Below are 25,804 nucleotides of genomic sequence, written 5' to 3'. Positions count from 1 at the left end.
AAAGGGCAAAAGAAGTGATGGAAAATATGGATTTCATACTACTTGAGCTGAGCAATCATACTCTATAAAATTATATGTTTTCTTTATTATCATAAGTCACTCTAAATCAGTGTCTGCCAACTACCCGGTGGAACTAACGCATTCTGAAATAGAAACCACTGACAACATGAACCAATAATCATTCAAATGATCAATACGATTGGGATTGTCAGTGATGTGATCAGTCTATACGGTAATGACTAATTGATAACATCTACAAGCAACGCTGTAGCAGTTTGTGGATCTGATCTTTAGTTTTTCATTAATTTGCAACACAATTAGAATTTATTTAAAAATAAAGCCGCTGCATATGCAACAGTGGAGTTAATTATAGAGAAGTAGGGGGTGGTATATTAATTAATCCATTGTGAATTAACACAGTAAACACAGATGTGTAATATTTAAAATATGTCCTATTTAAGAGAATGTGATTATACAGAACATTTGTATCTATGTCAACCAAATGAGAGCATATTACAATGCAAATTAATGATAATTTGTGACACTGAATGCCAGTCAGACTGCAGGCACTTCTTTATCAGTCTGTAAAAAAAAACTCCTGGAATAAGTAGATAGTAGATGATTGAGGTCTATCTACTAGTGGTCCATCCTGTTTTGGCCGTGGAATGTCAATAAATTATCTAAAAGTCAAAGTTTATTTTACCTTCTATCTTATCACAGTTGAATCAATTCTATGTTTCCAGTCCAAACCATCACTTTCCTTCTAGCATTGCATTCTTGTCATTCTTTTTTTGTTTGTTGTAGAGAATCTGTCAGTAGAGATGAGCAAACCTGAACTTAAAAGTTTGGGGGTCGTACCGGACAGTTAGTGTCCAGGGCTAGATGCCGAACACGGACTTCTCCCAGAAGTCCATTGCAGAGAGAAAGAGAATTTTCCATCTCAAAAGTTCGGATCCCCATTGTTTTCAATAGGGTGTGGGATCAGGTACAAATTTGGGTAAAGTTCTGGTAACATAATAGATCTTTGGAATAAGGTTTGGTTAGGGTACAAGAACCGAAACTTACGCAGGTCCACTTATCCCTACCTGTCATCTCTCTGATTTCAGTGATGTATTAGGCTGTGTGCTTAGTTTTAATACTATCAGTGTTTTAGCCATTACATGGATCTCACAATGTCATTAGGAGCTCACTGTACATACACTTACCCTTGTGGTGAAGCGAACCTGTACAATTGACTCCTGCGTATGGGAAACAGGTCACTGAGACAACAGTGACCTTCTACTCAAAGACTCGAGGACCACTGCAATTGAGAAAAAAACCTCATTCTGGATTTCTCAAAAATGCCCCAACTAAATACGTCAAGCGAAGTATGAATTTAATAAGGATTAAAGGAGTTTTAACTCATGGCTTTAGTTAGGAGTTGAATATCTTCTTGACAGGTTCACTTTAAGACGTGAAAAGATAGTGTATCTTCACCCCGGTTCGTGATCCTGGGTCTACTGCTGCCTCAAAGCAGTCAATTCGCCTGAGAGCAAAGATATAGCAGAGGTAATTGAATGCTATCAGTATCTCAATTAATTCTTTATATTCCACGGTCAATAGCAAGCACTGCATGTAAGGAGTGTGACAGGGGGAGATCGCTTCCTTTGTCACACCATTGGCTCCCTGCATCATAATGCTAATAGTTGTTGCAGAAGCTGTAGTCCTAACTATGGCCTCTGGGTCTGCCATAGATCAAAGCTGCCTGTCAGCACAACACTGCCAGGCTTGATAATGCTCTGCACTACATAATTATTGAAAGGTATTACCATAGTAGTCAAGGGATCGTGTGTACAAGTCACCTTTTTGGATGGTTAATAAATATTGTAAAAAATAAATGCTTTAAAAAAAGTTAAAGAAAATAACAAATACCATTTTTCAATAGTTTAAAAAAAAACATAAAAAAGATACAATCTAATATCACTGTGAATGTAACAACCACTGCAGTAAAATATTTTTAAAATGTTTTGTTTTTACATTAAAAATATTTTTCATTATTTATTCTGACAAACTAATGTTGCAAAAATAGCTCGACCAACTTATTATTTTTGTTAACCTTGCCTCACGTAAAATGAAATAATTATCAAAAAGTTGTACAAATCCCAAAATGATAACAATCAAAACTAAAGCTCGTTATGTAAAAAACAAGCTCTCATAGAGTTCACAGGGTTCATAGAGTTCACAGAAAAATAAAAATAAAAAATAAAACATACTAGTAATACATTCACTATTACTAAAATGGTATTAAATTTTATTATAAAGCCATATCATGGAGAATGGAAAAAACAGCCAGAATTGCCGTTTTTTATTTATGTTCCTCTTAATAAATAAAATTGAATAAAAAGTGATCATAAAATCACGTGTAGCCAAAAATTACAGCATTCAAAACTACAGCTTTTTTCCTGCAAAAAGTAATCCCCCAAAGCTCTCTAAGTTATGGGTTTCAGAAAATAGTGCTAAAGTAAAAAGATATTTTTTTCGCAGAAAAAACATAAACATAAAAAACTAAATAAATTTATTTTCCTCGTTATACTGACTTGCAGAAAAAAATTACCTGTTAATTATGCTAAATCAAAGGTTTATGATTCATTCCACCTCCTAAAAAGTGTAATAAAAACTGATTAAGAATGTATATGTATCCCAAAATGGTACCAATGAAAACTACATCTCATTATACATAAACTTGACTCTTCGAATAGCAACACATAAATGATTTTTTTCAGAGTATTTATCATATGAAAGTAACAAATTATAAATAAAACTCTATATAGTTAGTGCAATAATCATGTTACCCCATGTAATAATATTAACACAAAGCGTTTAAAATATATATATATATATATATATATATATATATATATATATATATATATATATATATATATATATATAAAAGGTAGCAGAAATTGTGTTTTTTTTTCCCTATTTTTTCCTATGAAAAGTTCACAAAGTTAGAGATTAAGTTGTATGTGGCCGAATCCAGCAAACAAACAAAAAAGTCCTCATACTGCTATTTCAATGAAAAGAATAAAAATGTTATGGCTCCTGGAATGTGACAACAACAAAAATTTAAAAAATATTAGGCTCTGTCCTCAAAAGAAAAAAACAAACAGAAACACAATGATTGAATATCCTGCAGTAAATAAACATCAAAAGTGCATATAATAATAGTGCAAATAATATACAGTACTTAGTTAACATGTTTTTGATATAAAAAAATGCAAAAGCCATCCCAACACTTCACGGTGACCCTAATTGGGACAGTCCTAACGCTAATATTAAAAATCTTACCGTTTGTCCAGTGACATGCATGTAAATAAGGGCTGAGAAGGATTGTGCCTGACTAGTGGACATACAGCCATGGGAGACTCCATCAATATAATGCCCAGCTCAGGCCACACCTTTATTATGGACATGATGCTATCAGACAAAAAAAAACCAAAGGTATGAACTGGGATATGAACTGGGGTACAAACATCTTTTCATCAGTTAACTATTCATAAATTGTGAATTTTACCATAGTGGATGGCGACTGGCACGGCACCTGTACCTCTCAAAATGGCAGCTTCAATGAGACTTATCCAATGTTTCTACTGTCACATCATGCTCAGTAGTGGCCCAAAATTAGGGTTTTAGGGTCTTCTATGCCAGTATACACCAGTTATTTCCATTCTATAGTTTTTGGCGGAAAGTGACCAAACCCTTTAAAAATCGTGAAAATTATCTGGGCAGTGTAAAAAAAAGCTAAGCACAGATACCCTGATTTTCATGACTGGATGTGTGCACTTACTAAAGGGCAATACTATTCATATTAGTGCAAGACAACGAGTAAGTGCTAGAATCAGGCTCTTTGATCCATTTTCACAATGTCCTCAGACAGGGAAGCAAAAAGGCCTCGTATACATTAGGTGAAAGTCCAAACCTGCTGACTTTGGTGTGACCAGCAAGCAAGGGCTAACTTCCAAATTTTACCCTGAAGGCAAATCACATAGCACTGGCCTATAAGTATGGAGTCTTTCATAGGCCTCCATGTATGTAGCATGCATCCTAAGTACTCTCACTCCTCCCCTAAATATAATTATATACTCACCTCCCCTGTATATAACAATGTACATTCAATAATAATGTACAATTATTGCTCCCCAAAAGTTATATAATCATATACATCAATTGTAATTTAATTACTGTTCATCGTCTGACTCACGCCCCATAACTATTTACACCCCTTTATGTGAAAATCATATTGACCCTCTACTTTCTCCAAGCAAGTATAAAGTATAAAACACATCCCAAGGTATACATTCACCGGTCACCATCAGCCCAACTGCTCTTACCACCAAAGCAACAGGAACACAACCCCGAACCCCTCCCCCACACTAGATCAGAACTAGAGAGCACTGTTGCCATCCATACCAGTACTGTTTGCTAGATACGCACTGCCAGATAATTCAGCACAATGAGTCTGACTCCTACCTTCTATCTCAGATGTAGCTGTGTAAATTAGTCAGTAAAGTCAGTCTGATTCAGTAGCATCCGCTAATGGCATCCTCCACTAGCTCCTCTCCAGTGGACAGCACACAACAGAGGCATGTAGCATGGGAGCACTCCATGGGATGTAGCCAGGAAACCATTTACATTTTTTGATAAAGGTACAGCGCAAACAACCTGCTAAAGCACCGAGCTGCTTCAACCAACTTCCAGAGGACTGGCCGAATATTTGATGTGTAATTGAAATTTCAACAGCCCATAACTTTCAAGCCCAGAGGTATCAGACAGTGACTTTCTAATCTCACCCAGCTAAAAATACTGACAACTATCTCAAATATATGGGTAGTTTAGACCTCTTGACTTCACCTTTAAGTCTACTACCTGGACAACCCCTTCTTAAAGGGAGCCTGTAACCTCTAAAACTAATATTTATAGTGCTATAGTGGTAATCTTCATATATGGCTTACTTACCAAAAGTGTGGCTGCAAGGAGAAAATTAAGTTTTATTTTCCCTGCAGCCACTCGCTTCCAGTTATTGAGATAGTGAGGGGGACTGTAACAGTCACCACAAACTACATAATGAAAGTGCTGTAATCACTCCCCTGCACCTTGAGTGACAGCACACAAACTGTATGCTGCAACAAAGGGGACAAAGGACACTCTGTACAATCCTAGGAAATTCTGATACCTGCACATTTACTATCGATAAAAAAACCCCACACCTCTAAAGAAAAATGCTGATAAAATCATACTTAAACAGGACTAGACCAAAATGTCAAGTGGTGTGTCCACACCATGTGTACTATTAAGAACCTGTGTCATAATTCATACATTTACATTTTATATAGATATACGTCCACTCCTTGAGGCAGCAGACTGATGTAAACTCTTTATGACCCAAAGCCTTTTCCAGTTGCAAATTATCAATCTTCTTAATTTGGCAGAAAGCTTCACTGCTTTATTCTAAAATTTATGTAATTTCTTCACTTACTGAACAGTAAAAATTCTCTATCTTATTCATATAGATATTACATTAATTTCTTGCTTCATTAAGCCTCATATTGTTTCTCCTAGAGAGGGATTTTCTTTATAATTTAGGTACTTTAATCTATAGTCTTTATTGGCTTTTAATAATTTCATTCTACCTCTTTTTTTTTAAATAAATTATATGACATTATTCTGCCTCTTAAGAAGCCATTCTCAGTCTCCCAAAATAAAATAGTATTATTCACATGTTTTATAATACCTAAAACCAACAGAAACCTGCAGGGATTTTTTCTAAGGTACCACTAACCCTTTTATAAAGTGATACCTATAGATAAATATTCAGAAATAACTATCTCATTTAGGCTTCAAGTCTTGACCCTATGTAGGATATTAGCAGTCATGGGACATAGTCAATTCTGGACATCATATAATTATCTTTTGGATAGTAGGTAAAGTGCTTTTCGACATGATTATAAAGCCTTCATACAGTCTACAAACCTATATGAAAACAAAAATTTAAATTACTGTGTACCAGGTAAGCCGCCAACATTCCTCTTTACCATTTTTAAATGTAATTATTTTGTCCCTACTAATTTGTATTGATAGATTTCTCCTCATATGACATAATTTAACATAAAAAACATAATTTTCCAAACTCCGAACTAGTTCCAGAGGATCCATTCCCAAGAAAGAACAATTATCAAGTAAAGAGAACACATAATGAAAACTCTGGAAGTCATAGGAACTCTACAATTAATCCTGATACCTAAGGGTACAGTTCTTAGATATCATGAAAGGACATAATGCTCTTGGGCTGAAGTATTCCTATTGTGGCATATAGAGTAAATGTAAATATACTAAGCATTATGGAACAGGAGAATGACATGGGTATTCTGGCTACCAGTAAGCTAAACAGCAGTAACCAATGTCAAGCAGCAGATACAAAAGTAATAAATATTTTATGGTGTATAAAAAGAGCCATCCTACTCACTGTAGTCACCACTTTGCTTCCCCTCATGTCAGGCTGCCACCCAGAGTTTGCCTCTTGCATCATTTTCCAGCTCTGCTTCATTGGGGTGAAAGTCGGTTCTGCTTACAAAGAAAGGCTGTTTCTGTTACTGTCCCTTTTCGGTCAGGATTTTGTGTCTGGGAGGTCGGCATCAGCTGTAGCGCAGAGATTGATGGCATTATCCTTTTTTGTTTAAATTTGAAGGCATTAGTGACGTGACAAAGGATTTCTTGTTGGAACAGGAATTCAATGAATATTCGTTACAGGAGGAGGCCAGTTTCCTTCAAATTGTGGACAAGATGTAGGGTTATTTAGGATCAATTTGTTTTTCAAATTATGAGGTGCAGTTGTTTTCAGTGGCTTTTATTTTGGCCTTTTATGATTCTTTTGCACAAATGAGTTTGTTAACCCATCAAAGTTGGTTGAAGGGGAGTTAATGATATGTGATGTGTGTTTATTAGAGGGTGGAAAAACGTGTCAAATTGGTACGTTGGTCGTATAGTATGTGATTCCTGGGCATGAGGCGTGTCCCGTTATTGGAGTAACACATTTTCTGGATTTTAGGGGGGTCATCCAGGTTCGTTCTTAAAGCAAACCTGTCATCAGAATTTTGATAAGTAAACTACAGGCATTGTCATGTTGGTGCTGTTACACTGATTAAAATGATACCTGGGTTGAAGAAATCCGTCTTGAGGTTGCTGTTTCATGCTATGTTATGTTGTGCTCTGGCCTCTTCTTATTCCTTGTGTTTTTGAATGAAAGGTCACTGAACCTTCAGTGACCTGCCTCCTATTTTAAGTGCTGCACTTGCACAGTTTGTATTGTGGTTTTTTTTAAAAAATTAACTCCAGCAAAATGGTGCCTTCGGTGGTGCATGCACAGTAGCATCTATCGCTTGCCAATAGATGCTACTGCACGTGCGCCGCCAATGCCATTGTGATGGAGCCAATTTTTTTTTGCTCCAACAAAATGGTACCATCGATGGCACATGTGCAGTTGCATCTATCGACAAGCGATGGTCTCAATCTGTGTAAGCGCCACTAACCAGGATCTTTCTTGTTGTAGAGATTGAAATCCCAATAGAATAAATTTGGGCTTACATGTCTTCTTCCAGAATGTTTGTTTTAGTTCATTATAGTAAATTCCTGTAGAAGTTATTTAGCTTTTCACTAAACTTGCATAATTGTTTATGATCGATGCCTAAGTTTTAGGTTTCTTCTTTGACTGTTTGGAAATGATGCTTCTTAACCTTCAACTTTTCAATTGTCCTTGCTGTGAATTTCGGTGATTCAGCATTATACAGCAAGACAAAAGAAGTATGAAGAAAGAACGATACATGTCAATAGAGATGAGTTAACATTTTTATAAGTCGACTTTTCACTAACACCTATAGGAACCACTTATTAACTGTATTAGAATTCAGGTACTTTATTAATATTTTTGGTTTGTGGATGAAGGTTAATAGTGAGGAGGTTTAAAAACCTAATTTTAAATTAATGTAGTGTACACCAAGGTGTTCCAAACATAGCAGGCATGTACATTAGGGTGTTTCATTTTGTATGGTAAAAAATAAAATGACAAATTTTTGCAGACTTTGCTTACGTCCCGAGTCTCACTAATGTAAAAAGTATATATGCCAATTTTCAAGATGATCGAACTATGTTTAGAGGTTGCACACTTTTATCAGTTTAATAAAAGCACGCAAAAAAACAGATTTTCAATGTTAAGTATTTTTTATTAGAAATTCAAACAATTAAAAACTTAGAATAATAGTGACAATAAACAGTAACATTGATAGGCAGTATCATACATATTAAATGATTTACACTAATGTGCTGTGAAAGATGCAACTCCTTCTTTTGGTCGCTTGGTGACGGCTTTTCTATGATACTCGACAACTCTTAACAAGAACTGTTTCGGTTGTTCATCTCTGATTGAATTATTAAACTTCTTTATCAGAGCAATGCCCCTTTCTGTGGTGTCATTCATTCACCACCTTAAGAGCATTGATGGAGCTTCTTAGTGTATCACTGCAATATTCTTCTACATCGTGGATCCCAAAATTCAATTCAAAGAATGTCTTTGTTTTACTTGTAACAAAATCACTGAGGTCTTTTCCTTCAAAAACTAGTTTTTTACCTTTCAACTGTTTCAGCTCCTTTTTCTTTGCAGGTTTCATTCTTAAATTTTCAAACATCTTATCCTTCTCAGCCTGACTGATACGTTCATCCAAAAATGACAATCTTATGTAAGTTTCTAACAGATACCAAATGTGACTCTTAGCCACTGTGAGGGCACTTTCTCTGACATCTTTATCTGGATAATATTGCAAAAGCTGTAGCATCTCCAAATCATCGACTTACAACTGCCTCGTGCCAAAAGCGGACATATATTAGATAGACAAAACGCACAACTTTTCTTATTCCTTTCAATTCGGTATTAAAAATATGCAATTGTTTAGTGAATAGCACAATTTTGAGTACATATATGACCTTTGCCGTCCACGTTGCTTCAGTCAGAGCCCCTGGAGCCCTAAATTCGAAATAGTTTTCATCCCAGCCTCCAAGATATAGAAATGATAGTTCTAATAGCTCTTTGTAATCTTCTCTTGGATGACTGCCATCTTGCAAGACATTGTAGCGGTAGTCCACTATTTTCACACGTTGTTCTTCTAGAAAACCTTGAATGGGATTTTCTTCATCTAACATCGTGGAATAGGACTTCTTATTAACTGAATTGGACTGATTTTGGAACTTTCAGAAAATCTGGATGTCAGGACAACTTGATGGGATGTTACAACAGTTACCAAACACTCCTTTCAAGATTAATTCGTGGGTGTGGTGGCAGCAAGCCAACCACAACAATGGTCTCCCAAATTCAGTTTCAATTCTGATACATGCTCCTTGGATCATTCCTGTATTAGATGCAGTTGTATCAAAAGATATACCAATGAGAAGGTCAAGTAGCGCAAATCGGTCCACCTCCTGAATAACAACTTCAGCCATTAGCTCACCAGTACGCAACAGGTACGCCAAGCAAATGCTCAAAATCTTTTCCAGTTTCAAGAACAGCAGCTCTATCTTCTAGAGTTTTGACACTCCCTCAGGCAACAATTCACTATCACAATGTAAGATTAAATGAGGAGGATTTTCAAACAGTGACTTTTCCATGTTCTCAGCCATTTGTCTTCTGTTAACCGCCCGAGCTTGGAAAACGGTAGATGGAGATATGGAAATGCATGAAACATCGTGACCAAGGCTTTTTGCAGTTGCAATAAATGAAGTACTTGCTTGTCGAATGGAGAGTTGTTCTCGATCCCATGTAGCTGTGAGTGTGTGATCAAGAGGTTTTAATCTACGACCTGCACAAGATTTTTTCACTGGTGGTGCAGAAAATTTGTCTTCTTCGTGAATTGATGATGATGGAGATGAGACTGAGTGTTCCACTGTTCATTTTGGCAATTTCTTTATAATGTTTCTCCTTGTATGCCTCCTTTTTTTCTGCATTTATTTTCTTCTTTTTAATTTGTGAGGCAAGAACCTTATCTACACCACTCATTGATGAACTCATACTATCCCCTCTTTGTGACATAAGGAATGCTTTATCGTCTCTAGTACGCTATTCAAGGAGATCACATTTTGCCTGGCAATATCAAATAGCTTAACAAGATCACCTTTCCAAATCTGCCGCTTCATATTTACTTTGTCAATGTTTCTTGATTTCTCTTTACCCAGATGTTGATATTCCTTGTATAACTTCTGTATACAAGTTCGGATATTCTCCTCTGTCATGACAGGGATACTTGCTTTCTTCCACACTTCCTTTAGTTTAATACTTGTGGATTTAGCAGCACACGAGAGTGTTTCTTTCGTTTCCTTGTGATGGTAAATAAAAACTAAAAGCACGTGTTCCTTGGAAGGGAGTTGAGCTCCCAAAAATTCACCACCAGGCACCTTTTCAAGTAACGAAATTCCCTTTCTAGTACTCTTTTTCAGTTAAACTACCCGCAAAACATAATAGAAACACAACATACACATTAGTGTGATGTCGATGATACATTTTCATGAATTTCGGTACTTTCAGATAAAAGTGATCAAAGTGTGCAACCTCTAAATATTAATTGATTTTGCAAAAAATTTTTACATGGATCTTTTAGATGACTTAGACAAAGGATTCAAGCAAAGTCATATGAAAATCATAACTTCGGAAAAATGAAACACCCTAATGTACAAGCTTACTTTTATCATATATTGGGGTTGCTCACACAAGCATATAACATGGCCAAGTGCTATCCGATGGTTGATCAGAGAGCACTAGGCCAAATGTTATACTATAAAGTTGTGCCATCTAGCGCTTTTTTTCTCATTCCAATTTGGCATGAGAAAAAAATTGCAGTACATCTGATAATCAGATCATGAAAACCCATGCAAGTTTATGGGTGCATGCCAACCATCGGACACTAAGGTGACACTTGGATCAAACTCTGATAGGTAGGCAGGACTCTCCAAACCCTTCTGTACCTGAATGTAACAATGGCTTAAGTATCTTTCACAGATGAATGCTAATAAGCACCAAACAGCTGTATGGTACTTGACATAAATTTCTCTAAAATTATTAGTGAAATAGTTCCTCTGTTATTCCTCCTAGAAATGTATCTATAAATTGACAACTGGGTGTTACCAATTGGGGGTGTGATCTTGCCAAGTATGGCGATGTCCTATCAGTGCTGCCAATATTAAACTGAGTAATGATACAGCCCATTATCAAGAGGAATTACACCCAGTTGACAATTTAATTTTACATGGCAAAACAGTGTTACTCCAGAATTGTTATATTATAGGAAATACAAGTATTTACTAAAACACACATTTCCGAAGTGGTGATGTCTTCGTTAATTGAGTAGACTCCAAAGACTGTATAATGTGTCATACTTTTGATGTATTTTTAATTTATAAAATCTTTTTCTAACTTTTTTTTACAGCTCCCGTTTGCAGAAACATTATATCATTTTTATGACAATGGAGCTGTGAAGACCAGAAGAAAACGTAGTGTCAAAAGCAGAAATCACTTAGAAATGCATCCAAAGGTGAGTTCTCAAGGCTGGGTATTGTTCTTTATTAATTCACTAAGATATTGAAAACATGAACTGAAAAAATAAAAAACTTTCATCTTTAGGATCATTGTTCATTGCAAAAACAAGAAAAATATATATTTTAAAGTTTATTGAGTTTTATCAGCATACAAGAAGAAAGCCAACAAGAAAAAAAACGAGAAACAGTGGCCATTATAGCAAGAAAAAAATATATTTTATCTTATGGGAACTCTCTCTTTGCTCTTCATCTTCCTCAACTATTATTTCAGTCAAGTTTGAATAGGTTGGTATGTTGCTCAAAAAGCATCAACAATATACAGTATTCATTGTTGCTGTTTTATGGGTAAATTATGTTCTCTTAACTTCCGGATTATGGCCCTAACAGTGCTCACTGGAACCTTCAGCCATTTAGAAATTCTTCTGTAACCTACTATCAGTATATTTTGCAATAGTAAGGTTGCCAAGGTCTTGAGACTGATTGACACTGATTTTACACCTTTTTATAGGATGTAAGTTGAATCAGCTGATATTATTTTTCACTAAGTGGCAGGATTGCTTTCTAATTACTGATAGATTTCAGACGGTGTCATGGCTTTCCTTGGCTTTTTACACCTCTTTCTTCATGCGTTCAATACTTTATACCTGTGTTATTTCTCATTATTGCACATAACTAATTTTATGGACATCTAAGGTTTGGTTTATTTACCCGTGTGGATTGGATGGGTTGTTACCAACATCTGGTGAGAATTTCATGTCAAAAGTTCCTTTAGAAATATATATTTACATTGAAAATTAATGACGTGTTCAATACTTATTTCACCAAATGTTGCAACCCCACGGATCAGACATTCATGACCTATCCTATAAAAATATAGAAGGTAGATAGGTGATATATATGTGTAAATATACAGTTGAAACCAGAAGTTTACATACACTTTGTAAAAAGACACATATGCACGTTTTGTTCAATATCTGACATGAAATCAGAATAAACCTTTCCGTTTTAGGTCACTTAGGATTACCAAAATTATTAATATTTGCCAAATGCCAGAATAATGAGAGAGAGAATGTTTTAAGAAAACATGTATTGAGAAAAACATGCATATGTGTCTTTTTATATAGTGTATGTAAACTTCTGGTTTCAACTGTATATATGTAAAGAAATACTTCCTTCTCACCCCCCAATGTGGGTGGTCTTTTTTGTCCTTACTCAATTTCAGGTCCTCTACCAGAGGCCTGGGAGTTTGAGGGTTCTGCGCAGGATCTTAGTTGTTCCCAGCATTGAGCTTTTCTGGACAGAGAGTTCAGATGTTACTCCTGGGATCTGTTGCAACCATTTTCCTAACTTAGGAATCACTGCTCCAAGTGCTAATATCACCGCTGGAGTCACTGTTGCCTTCACCTTCCATATCTTCTCTACTTCTCTTTTGAGACCCTGGTATTTCTCCAGCTTCTCTGTTGTGAAATTGGATTCTGGGCTCCCCCGGTGGCCACTTGTGGAATTGAACTTGTGTGCATCATCCCCTCTGTTCACCTGCTCCTATCAGGTTGTGGGAGTCGCTATATAACCTTGCTCCTCTGTCAGTTTCTTGCCGGTCAACAATGTAATCAGAAGCCTTCTGTGCTTGTTCCTGCTACTAGACAACTCCCAGCTAAGTTGGACTTTTGTCCTTGTGTGTTTTTGCATTTTGTTCCTGTTCACAGCTGCTGTTTCGTTACTGTGTCTGGAAAGCTCTTGTGATCGGAAATTGCCACTCTGGTGTTATGAGTTAATGCTAGAGTCTTAAAGGAATTTCTGGATGGTGTTTTGATAGGGTTTTCTGCTGACCATGAAAGTGTCCTTTCTGTCTTCCTGCTATCTAGAAAGCGGACCTCGATTTTGCTAAACCTATTTTCATGCTACGTTTGTCATTTCGTCTAAAATCACCGCCAATATATGTGGGGGCCTCTGTCTGCCTTTTGGGAAAATTTCTCTAGAGGTGAGCCAGGACTGTCTTTTCCTCTGCTAGGATTAGGTAGTTCTCCGGCTGGCGCTGGGCATCTAGGGTTAAAAAACGTAGGCATGCTACCCGGCCACTTCTAGTTGTGCGGCAGGTTTAGTTCATGGTCAGTATAGTTTCCATCTTCCAAGAGCTAGTTCTCATATATGCTGGGCTATGTTCTCTCGCCATTGAGAATCATGACAGTTTGACCGGCCCAAAAAAAAGGGTTAAATTACTGGCTGAGAAAGGAGAGAAAAAAGAAGTCTGCTACAATTTTTTTTTTTTCCCTCTAGTTCTGAGTGTGCTCTTAATTGAATCACTTGCTAGTCTGCCTATACTGCAGCCTTCCTCTCTTTCTCTCCTTCTAATCCTTGAATGGCTCTGTGTTCACCTGTTTCAAATGGATCTTCAGAGTGTAGCTACAGGTTTGAATAATCTCGCCACAAAGGTACAAAATTTGCAAGATTTTGTTGTTCATGCACCTATGTCTGAGCCTAGAATTCCTTTGCCTGAATTCTTCTCGGGGAATAGATCTCACTTTCAAAATTTTAAAAATAATTGCAAATTGTTTTTGTCCCTGAAGTCTCGCTCTGCCGGAGACCCTGCACAGCAGGTCAGGATTGTAATTTCCTTGCTCCGGGGCGACCCTCAAGACTGGGCTTTTGCATTGGCACCAGGGGATCCTGCGTTGCTCAATGTGGATGCGTTTTTTCTGGCCTTGGGGTTGCTTTATGAGGAACCTCATTTAGAGCTTCAGGCGGAAAAGGCCTTGATGTCCTTGTCTCAGGGGCAAGATGAAGCTGAAATATACTGCCAAAAATTCCGCAAATGGTCTGTGCTTACTCAGTGGAATGAGTGCGCCCTGGCGGCGATTTTCAGAGAAGGTCTCTCTGATGCCATTAAGGATGTTATGGTGGGGTTCCCTGTGCCTGCGAGTCTGAATGAGTCCATGACGATGGCTATTCAGATCGATAGGCGTCTGCGGGAGCGCAAACCTGTGCACCATTTGGCGGTGTCTACTGAGAAAACGCCAGAAAATATGCAATGTGATAGAATTCTGTCCAGAAGCGAGCGGCAGAATTTTAGACGAAAAAATGGGTTGTGCTTCTATTGTGGTGATTCAACTCATGTTATATCAGCATGCTTTAAGCGTACTAAGAAGCCTGACAAGTCTGTTTCAATTAGCACTTTACAGTCTAAGTTTATTCTATCTGTGACCCTGATTTGTTCTTTGTCATCTATTACCGCGGACGCCTATGTCGACTCTGGCGCTGCTTTGAGTCTTATGGATTGGTCCTTTGCCAAACGCTGTGGGTATGATTTGGAGCCACTGGAGGCTCCGATACCTCTGAAAGGGATTGACTCCACCCCATTGGCTAGTAATAAACCACAATACTGGACACAAGTGACTATGCGTGTTAATCCGGATCACCAGGAGGTTATTCGCTTTCTGGTGCTGTATAATCTACATGATGTTTTGGTGCTGGGATTGCCATGGCTGCAATCTCATAACCCAGTCCTCGACTGGAGAGCTATGTCTGTGTTAAGCTGGGGATGTAAAGGAACTCATGGGGACGTACCTTTGGTTTCCATTTCATCATCTATTCCCTCTGAGATTCCTGAATTCTTGTCTGACTTTCGTGACGTTTTTGAAGAACCCAAGGTTGGTTCACTACCTCCGCACCGGGAGTGCGATTGTGCCATAGACTTGATTCCGGGTAGTAAATACCCTAAGGGTCGTTTATTTAATCTGTCTGTGCCTGAACACGCTGCTATGCGAGAATATATAAAGGAGTCCTTGGAAAAGGGACATATTCGTCCTTCGTCATCTCCCTTAGGAGCCGGTTTTTTCTTTGTGTCTAAGAAAGACGGCTCTTTGAGGCCGTGTATTGATTATCGACTTTTGAATAAAATCACGGTTAAATATCAATATCCGTTACCACTGCTTACTGATTTGTTTGCTCGTATAAAGGGGGCCAAGTGGTTCTCTAAGATTGATCTCCGTGGGGCGTATAATTTGGTGCGAATCAAGCAGGGGGATGAGTGGAAAACCGCATTTAATACGCCCGAGGGCCATTTTGAGTATTTGGTGATGCCTTTTGGTCTTTCAAATGCCCCTTCAGTCTTCCAGTCCTTTATGCATGACATTTTCCGCGATTATTTGGATAAATTTATGATTGTGTATCTGGATGATATTCTGATTTTTTCGGATGACTGGGACTCTCATGTCCAGCAGGTCAGGAGGGTTTTTCAGGTTTTGCGGTCTAATTCCTTGTGTGTGAAGGGTTCTAAGTGTGTTTTTGGGGTTCAAAAGATTTCTTTCTTGGGATACATTTTTTCCCCCTCTTCCATCGAGATGGATCCTGTCAAGGTTCAGGCTATTGGTGATTGGACGCAACCCTCTTCTCTTAAGAGTCTTCAGAAATTTTTGGGCTTTGCTAACTTTTATCGTCGATTTATTGCTGGTTTTTCTGATGTTGTAAAACCATTGACTGATTTGACTAAGAAGGGTGCTGATGTTGCTGATTGGTCCCCTGATGCTGTGGAGGCCTTTCGGGAGCTCAAGCGCCGCTTTTCTTCCGCCCCAGTGTTGCGTGAGCCTGATGTTGCTCTTCTTTTCAGGTTGAGGTCGACGCTTCTGAAATCGGAGCTGGGGCGGTGTTGTCGCAGAGAAGTTCCGACTGCTCCGTGATGAGACCTTGTGCCTTTTTTTCCCGTAAATTTTCGCCCGCCGAGCGGAATTATGATATTGGGAATCGGGAGCTTTTGGCCATGAAGTGGGCTTTTGAGGAGTGGCGTCACTGGCTTGAGGGGGCCAGACATCAGGTGGTGGTATTGACTGACCACAAAAATTTAATTTACCTTGAGTCTGCCAGGCGCCTGAATCCTAGACAGGCGCGCTGGTCGTTGTTTTTCTCTCGGTTTAATTTTGTGGTGTCGTACCTACCGGGTTCTAAGAATGTTAAGGCGGATGCCCTTTCTAGGAGTTTTGAGCCTGACTCCCCTGGTAATTCTGAGCCCACAGGTATCCTTAAAGATGGAGTGATATTGTCTGCCGTTTCTCCAGACCTGCGGCGGGCCTTGCAGGAGTTTCAGGCGGATAGACCTGATCGTTGCCCACCTGGTAGACTGTTTGTTCCTGATGATTGGATCAGTAGAGTCATCTCTGAGGTTCATTCTTCTGCGTTGGCAGGTCATCCTGGAATCTTTGGTACCAGGGATTTGGTGGCAAGGTCCTTCTGGTGGCCTTCCCTGTCACGAGATGTGCGAGGCTTTGTGCAGTCTTGTGACGTTTGTGCTCGGGCCAAGCCTTGTTGTTCTCGGGCTAGTGGATTGTTGTTGCCCTTGCCTATCCCGAAGAGGCCTTGGACGCACATCTCGATGGATTTTATTTCGGATCTGCCTGTTTCTCAGAAGATGTCTGTCATCTGGGTGGTGTGTGACCGTTTCTCTAAGATGGTCCATCTGGTTCCCTTGCCTAAGTTGCCTTCTTCTTCCGAGTTGGTTCCTCTGTTTTTTCAAAATGTTGTTCGTTTGCATGGTATTCCTGAGAATATCGTTTCTGACAGAGGGACCCAATTCGTGTCTAGATTTTGGCGGGCATTCTGTGCTAGGATGGGCATAGATTTGTCTTTTTCGTCTGCTTTCCATCCTCAGACTAATGGCCAGACCGAGCGGACTAATCAGACCTTGGAGACATATTTGAGGTGTTTTGTGTCTGCGGATCAGGATGATTGGGTTGCTTTTGGGTTCGCCCTCAATAATCGGGCCAGCTCTGCCACCTTGGTGTCCCCGTTTTTCTGTAATTTGGGGTTTCATCCTCGATTTTCCTCCGGTCAAGTGGAATCTTCGGATTGTCCTGGAGTGGATGCTGTGGTGGAGAGGTTGCATCAGATTTGGGGGCAGGTGGTGGACAATTTGAAGTTGTCCCAGGAGAAGACTCAGCTTTTTGCCAACCGCCGTCGTCGTGTTGGTCCTCGGCTTTGTGTTGGGGACTTGGTGTGGTTGTCTTCTCGTTTTGTCCCTATGAGGGTTTCTTCTCCTAAGTTTAAGCCTCGGTTCATCGGCCCGTACAAGATATTGGAGATTCTTAACCCTGTGTCCTTCCGTTTGGACCTCCCTGCATCCTTTTCGATTCATAATGTTTTTCATCGGTCATTGTTGCGCAGGTATGAGGTACCGGTTGTGCCTTCCGTTGAGCCTCCTGCTCCGGTGTTGGTTGAGGGTGAGTTGGAGTACGTTGTGGAAAAGATCTTAGACTCTCGTGTTTCCAGACGGAGACTCCAGTATCTGGTCAAATGGAAGGGATACGGTCAGGAGGATAATTCTTGGGTCACTGCCTCTGATGTTCATGCCTCCGATCTTGTCCGTGCCTTTCATAGGGCTCATCCTGATCGCCCTGGTGGTTCTGGTGAGGGTTCGGTGCCCCCTCCTTGAGGGGGGGTACTGTTGTGAAATTGGATTCTGGGCTCCCCCGGTGGCCACTTGTGGAATTGAACTTGTGTGCATCATCCCCTCTGTTCACCTGCTCCTATCAGGTTGTGGGAGTCGCTATATAACCTTGCTCCTCTGTCAGTTTCTTGCCGGTCAACAATGTAATCAGAAGCCTTCTGTGCTTGTTCCTGCTACTAGACAACTCCCAGCTAAGTTGGACTTTTGTCCTTGTGTGTTTTTGCATTTTGTTCCTGTTCACAGCTGCTGTTTCGTTACTGTGTCTGGAAAGCTCTTGTGATCGGAAATTGCCACTCTGGTGTTATGAGTTAATGCTAGAGTCTTAAAGGAATTTCTGGATGGTGTTTTGATAGGGTTTTCTGCTGACCATGAAAGTGTCCTTTCTGTCTTCCTGCTATCTAGAAAGCGGACCTCGATTTTGCTAAACCTATTTTCATGCTACGTTTGTCATTTCGTCTAAAATCACCGCCAATATATGTGGGGGCCTCTGTCTGCCTTTTGGGAAAATTTCTCTAGAGGTGAGCCAGGACTGTCTTTTCCTCTGCTAGGATTAGGTAGTTCTCCGGCTGGCGCTGGGCATCTAGGGTTAAAAAACGTAGGCATGCTACCCGGCCACTTCTAGTTGTGCGGCAGGTTTAGTTCATGGTCAGTATAGTTTCCATCTTCCAAGAGCTAGTTCTCATATATGCTGGGCTATGTTCTCTCGCCATTGAGAATCATGACACTTCTCATATTCCTTCTTTCTGATGTCGCTGTCACTTGGCACTGCCACATCTATTATCATTGCTGTCTTCTGATCCTTGTCTACTATCACAATGTCTGTTTTTTTAGCCAACACCTGCTTATCCGTCTGAATCTTGAAGTCCCACAGGGTTTTAGCCTGATCATTCTCCACCACTTTCTCTGGGGTCTCCCACCTGGACTTAGGGGAACTTAGCCCATATGTTGTGCAGGTGTTCCTGTATACAATTCCTGCTACTTGGTCGTGGCATTTGGCATACGCTGTTCCTGTTTCTGAGGTTTCGCTGCATAGTCTGCACCTTGGGTCTTGTCTTGTGTGGTAGATTCCTGCTTCTATGGATCTGGTAATTAGCACTTACTCTTGCGCCGGTATGATTAGTGCCTCTGTGCTGTCTTTTTCTGATGTATTCCTGGATACTCCTTGTTTCATCCGTGATGGTGGCTTGGATGCTTAGCAACCCTCGACCACCCTCCTTTCTCTTGCTACACAGTCTTTGGGTGCTAGACTTAGGGTGGAGACCTCCATGCATTCGTGTCTTCACATCTGCAGCTTCCATCTCTTCTTTTGGCCAGCACACTATGCCAGCAGGGTATCTGATAACTGGCAGGGCACATGTATTGCTGGTGCAGATTCTTTTCTTCCCATTGAGCTGGCTCTTCAGGACCCGCCTTCCCTTTGATGGTATCCAGCTCAAAAAGACATTGTGACTAACACAAGAGGCTACAAGCACCAGCTCATAGTAGATAGAGCAGTCGCTCAAGACTCAAGATCCAAACAGACCAATCTCAACATAGCATTGATTGAGTGCAGGAAAACCTATGACTCAATGCCACACACATGGATCTGTGAAGACAACTTGTAAAAGTGACCATCAAATGCGGCATATACCAAGGTGATACAATGTCCCAATTGCTGTTCTGCATAGGCTTGAATCCCCTCAGTCAGATAATTACAGATTATAGCTATTGCTACATATTCAAGTGGAAGCACAATCAGCCACCTCCTCTACATGGATGACATCAAGCTGTATGCAAAAAATGAATGAGACATCAATTGACTGATCCACCTGATAAGGATCTACAGTGAAGACATTGGGATCTCCTTCGAACTGGAAAAGTGCGGCCGGTTGGTAATAAAGAGAGGCATAGTAGTCAAGACTGATGGAGTGAAATTACTAGCAGGGCACATAGCAGATGCACAGACATGCTACAAGTACCTCCTCATCCCACAGGGATGCGGTAACCATGATGAGGATACAAGGAAAGCAGCAACATCCAAATATATATATATATATATATATATATATATATATATATATATATATCATCTATCTACTGTCCATATTTTTATAGGATGGATCATGAATATCTGATCAGTGGGGTTGTGACACCTAATAGGAATATACTCACCCTCGGACGCGCCCTGCTTCTTTCCGGCAGCCTTCCTTCCTAAGAATGAGCGCGTGAAGGACCTTAGATGACGTCGCGGCTTGTGATTGGTCGCGTGACCGCCCATGTGACCGCTCGCGACCAATCACAAGCCGCGACGTCACCGCAGGTCATTCACGCGCTCATTCTTAGGAAGGAAGGCTGCCGGTTAGTACCAGGGTGCGTCCGAGGGTGAGTATATCAATATTTTTTATTTTAATTCTTTATTTTACACATTAATATGGATCCCAGGGCCTGAAGGAGAGTTTCCTCTCCTTCAGACCCTGATAACTATAGTATCCCATTGCACTGCATTGGGTTTCGTGTTTCGGCCGACCCCGACCCCGACTTTTTAATAGGATTGGCCGATTTCACTCGACCCGACTTTTGAGAAAGTCGGGTTTCGTGAAACCGGACCCGATCCTATAAAAATAAAAGTCGCTCAACCCTACTGTCAATCAATGTTGTGGCAGGGTTGTGTAGAGCTCATCATTGAGAGGACTAGCAGAGCTGCAGTAAAATGAAAGTGTTAAAACTACAGCAAACAGTCTATTAAGTGACACAATGCTGAAATCATGGTTTCTATCCCTATTTTACACTGTCCTCGGACTGTGAAGAATACACCCGCTTCAATATTTCTTTAGGACAATGTCTTACACTGGATAGATTGCATCGTAAGTTCCTTGCTGAATACATTTCTGTGAGAAAAGATCAAGATAAAAGCAGAACGTTCATGCTACATCCGTAGCTGGTTTATCTGTAATATAAATAATATAGTGTTATAGAGGTAATTTATGACAGCCCATGTCAGGTGCCCCATAGGTAGCCTAAATGTTTCTGACTTTTTTTTGAAAGGTAATAGAGATGAGTGAGCACTAAAATGCTCGGATGCTCGTTTCTCAAACCAAGGAATTTCTAATGCTCGAGTGCTCGTTTTGAGTAACGAGTATAATGGGAGTCAATAGAAAATCCAGGCATTTTCCTGGCAGACCCAGGAAGGTGGTCTGGAGGGCAGGGAAAACATTGAAAAGGATGGAAAAAGTTCTGAATGGAAAGAGATCCCATGGGGAAGACCCCTGGAAGCATCTCTGACTCTCAGATCACTTCTGAGAACAATCGTGTCACACTTTTACTCCACTTTAAGGACTGACAATAAAGCATTCAAAATTGTGGAGAAATTGGAGTTTACAGAAAAAAAAGTTAAGAAACATTTTTTCAGTATAACGACTTGCATATAAGACAAAATTTAAAAAGGATTTAAAAACAATTATAATTTAAACCAAAATTGAATTTTTTATTAAAAGTTGGAAATTTAAGTGTAATTTATGAAGGAAGCAAGAAGTACCAAAACTTAAGGACTCAAATACACCCAATACTAGACATAAAGGAGGGCCTCATACACATTCTTTTCAAAACGTAATGTAGTGGTAGTCCTAGACTCATAAAGGCTATGTACCAATTACAAATGCTGCCAAAAATAGCAGGGTCATCCATACACCCTTGAAAGCACCAACTGTATTGCCTCATTAAAATATTGTGAACAAAGTGTAGTTGTGTTGCTACTACATGCATAAAAGCTCTGCACATAGTGCAAAGCCTGCCAATTATTACAAGCAGAGTCATCCATACACCTTTAAGGCATAGAGGGACAGCTCATGCTGGGTGTCCAGTTTGGAGACCCAATAGCTGAAGGTCTCAAAATAATTAGGGAGTATGCTGGACTTGTTGGCCAGGAATTGCTTGACCATCATTAAAACTTTTCCCTCCATGTCAAAAATACTCGGTCATCAGGTCCTGGATGCTGGAATGGGGTCATGAATTTGTCTCAGGCCTTTGTCAGTGTACTCTTTTCTCTGCTGTGTCTTACTCACCTCTCCTCCTTGGTTGGGAAAGGAAGCTTGCCCCCTACAGCTAGCTTTGTCTGATGAGATTTTTTCAACATATTTTGCACACTGGCCTTCTGGTATATCAACATTTTAGAAGGCCTCTCTGCCTCCCGAAGAAGAGATGCAAAGTTCTTCTTGTACCCTTGGTCTAGTAGGGTGAACAACCAGTACTTTTTTTGGCCAAAATGAATGCAACGCGAGAGTCACAGGAAAGGCAGAGGTATTTAAAGTCATTAATATGTGCCAAGCTCCCTACCGCCAACACTTCACTGTCTCCACCTTGATGACAACTCTCCATTGCCTCCTCCTCTTCCCTCTCTCCTTATTCCCATCATTAGCTCATCCACATAGAAGAGGCGGGACAAAAGTTGTGTAGGTACTAGTCACTGTTGCATTAGCTGTATCCGACTTTGATGAAATATAGTAAAAAAATTGTTTCACTGCACACTTGAGAGTTTTCATGCAAATAATCTTTAATAATTGTTCAACACAAGTGCAAGTTGCAGATGAAGTGAAGGCATATACAATGAAGAAACTCACAAAGTCGTTCTGTGTAAGGAAAAGAAGTCCAAATGCCACATAGGGATCCCAGTAGACAGGTATATAGCACGTTGCTTGATAAGAGTGGCTGACAGCATGCTCCCGCACCTCCTGTGAGCATGTCTGAGGGTAAAAAAAGTGGTGGCTGGGGACCGAATACTGAGGGATGGCTGCCACCATAAGTCATCGGAAATCCGCCTTGTCAGCCAATCGAAATGGCAATATTTCCATGGTAAGCAGCCTAAAAATGTGCCCGTTTAGCCTTTTGTTCCAAAGTTTGGGGTAGGCACTGCTCACTGCTGTGTTGGGACAAGGATTTGGACGTGCCTGATGATGGTGCATCAGAATGTGCAAGGACGGGAGCAGGGCTGGAATCATCTGTGCCAGTGTCCTGGACTTTGGGACTGGGAAGCACCTAGCACAGGGGAATAAACAGTAGTGTCACCTGCTGGCAATGTTGGCACCAATCGTGGACCCAGCCATTCAGCCCACCGAATCAGGTGCTTAGATAACATATGCCTGATCATGCTGATGGCGGTTAGTCTCTTAGTGGGCAAGCGCTTGGCATGGAACAGGTTACAAATTACCATTTTTTTGTCTCAGAACTCTCTTTAAGAAAAAGTCCTAGGCTGGGAAACACTTAAGTCTTTGACAGAGAAATTCAGGAGTGTTGTTGCCCTGCAAAACAGTTGCCCGCCTTCTCCCTTTGGTCACTTCACTGCCTCTTTGTGCCTGTTTTGGTGCTGCAGATCCCTCCCCCTCAGTACTGCTGGCCTCACTTTGCATGCCAGATTCCCAGGATGGGTCGGTGACTTTGTCATCTACCATTTTGTCTTCCACCGCTGCATCCTGGTCCTCCTTAACAGCAACCTAACTTATAGGCAACTGTATCTCATCATCATCTTTGTCTTTAGACAAAATTTGCCATTCCCTACCGTCATTTTCTTGTGGCCGTGGCTGCTTTAAGTTTTGTGCATCGCTAAACTGCTTCTCCACCTGTCCCTCTTGGAACATTGAGGGTGAGAGGCCACAATCAAGAAGTAATGTTGTAAAGAGCTCCTTGGAGTGTCCTAGTGTTTGATCACTAGTCTCCTGGGACTGAACATGGTGAGAGGAAGGAAGATCAAGGTTATGATTAAGTGATCCAGACTTTAGGCTGGTGAGACTGGACCAAGTGGATGACTGGGTCGTTCTGTCAAGCATGCTGGAAGCATCTGCTCTCCAACCGACCACCTGTTCGCACTGCTCTAGCTTCAGAAGTGGTGTCCCATGCTTCACTGCAAATTGGGACAGGAACCTAGCTGTTGTGGACTGTTGTGTTTCTTGTGCTCCAGCAGCAGGCATAGTCGTAACTGTCCTACGTCCTCGTCATCTGTGTGCACCATCATCAGCACTACGACTTCCCCATCCCTTACCGCACATCTTATGTATTTTCTAAATGTTAGGTTTTTTAAACCAAATTTATTTTTCATTTTAAAAAATTGGTCACCTGCAGCAGTAAAAGCTTTTTTTTAGTCTAATTCCACCGTTATGTTCCACAAATCACATAATACTCTATAAATGAAAATTAAAAATGTGGTCAACTGCCACAGCTATATATTTAACAACGTACTGCAAAGCACTAATGCCTGCCTAGATAATGTATTCAGTCTTTCTCCCTGCTCCTGCAACTCTCTCTCCATGTCTGAGCCAAATTCAGATTGCAACTGACACAAACATCAAAGTACAAAATTAGCCCTTACAATGACTGTTACCGGTAAGTATGATAGTTCAGCTTTAGCACCAGTATCAACACTACAGGCCTCCAATTCGTTAAACTGTTCACACACACGCCTGGACAAGTATTCCCTTCAATAACAACTGTCACATAGCTGTGCAATGGCGTCAGTGTGCCAAGCCTTGCGGCGCCTATCCTTTATGACCCCTGAGTATGTAATTCAGCCAGTACCAAGATGGCTGCAGCATTACAGTGAAACACAGTCAATCTCTGCATGCTTATTGGATGTGTAACATTCACAAAAATGCAGGGTGGGGGTTCGAGTTTGAAATCGAGCATCGGATGATGCTCGCCAAGTAACGAGCACATCCAAGAACCCAGATACTAGAGTGATATCTGAGTATCACCAAGCATGTTCGCTCATCCCTACTGGGTAGCAAAAATTAGTTCTACTATTGGTTTTCTCTTACCTGTAAATACAACCTTTAATATAATGGTGTCATGCAGCTGCAGTGCAGTACAGCGCAACCTTCACCAGGGGGAGCTTTATCGGGAAGTGAGACTGCACAAACTGAGCAGCTGAACAGATGCCACCAAGTGGCAAGAGAGTAGTCAGAAAAAGCCGAGTCAGTGCACAAGATAACACGTCAGTACAGAAAAAATTAAAACAGAAAGGATAGTCAGGACGTAGCAAGAGATCAGTAAAACGGGACGAGCAAAATACGGTACAAAAGGGACAAATCCAAACAGAGTCAATAGCCAAGCCAGGAGATCAGAATCAGGAAATCAAGCAGAACAGACAAATGCAGGGAAAGGGCAGACAGAGGGAGACAACAGACACAGGACAAGTCAGGGTTCACAGCAGGACAAACCAAGGGTTTCCAGAGTCAGGTTCACAAGCCGAAGACAGAACTATAGCTGACACTGCCAGCAAGATTCCTTGGGAGCTAAATAGCCAACCTGAACCCAGAACGAGGCAGAGCAAAGTTAACCCTTGACATGATCTGTCCAAAAAGGGCAGACACTAATAAACCCTGGAACGGATTATGACAAATGGGTATACATTTGTGAATTTCAGTTTAGCCCATTTCCCAATATACTTTATCAGTACATCTACACTTAAACAGATGAAGATCTTCTTTGTCTCCTGCACACTAAATCCATGCAGCTATTTCTCACATTTGCAGTTGTTAGGATGCATATACTTGAGGAATAGACTCTGCTTACCATAATCTGATGCCTCGTGCTGGAGAAATTACACAGCACATTGTATAAACAGAAAATATAATGGTTTCCAGTTGCTCATAGAAATCCATTCTACTTATTTTTCAAAGAGTATTTAAATTGGCATACATTCACTCAGCTAGGGCCTATTTATGACACAATGTCGGGATTTGCTGTATCTGGACACATACTGAAAGGAAACAGTCACAGCTCAACTAA

At 40.4% G+C, this 25,804-nt stretch overlaps 1 protein-coding gene across 1 annotated transcript in view; it reads left to right on the top strand.

Moving 5' to 3' along the window:
• PCSK2 (proprotein convertase subtilisin/kexin type 2) overlaps window positions 1-25,804 on the top strand; it is a 258,254-nt gene that overhangs the window by 74,848 nt on the left and 157,602 nt on the right. The window contains exon 2 of the mRNA XM_077282556.1: window positions 11,505-11,609. Within this exon, the coding sequence (XP_077138671.1) occupies window positions 11,505-11,609 (105 nt within the window). The remainder of the gene's footprint in view (window positions 1-11,504; window positions 11,610-25,804) is intronic.

This window comes from Ranitomeya variabilis, chromosome 2 (assembly GCF_051348905.1).
Source record: "Ranitomeya variabilis isolate aRanVar5 chromosome 2, aRanVar5.hap1, whole genome shotgun sequence".
Taxonomy (NCBI): Eukaryota; Metazoa; Chordata; class Amphibia; order Anura; family Dendrobatidae; genus Ranitomeya; species Ranitomeya variabilis.
This window is presented reverse-complemented; position numbering and strand designations above follow the sequence as displayed.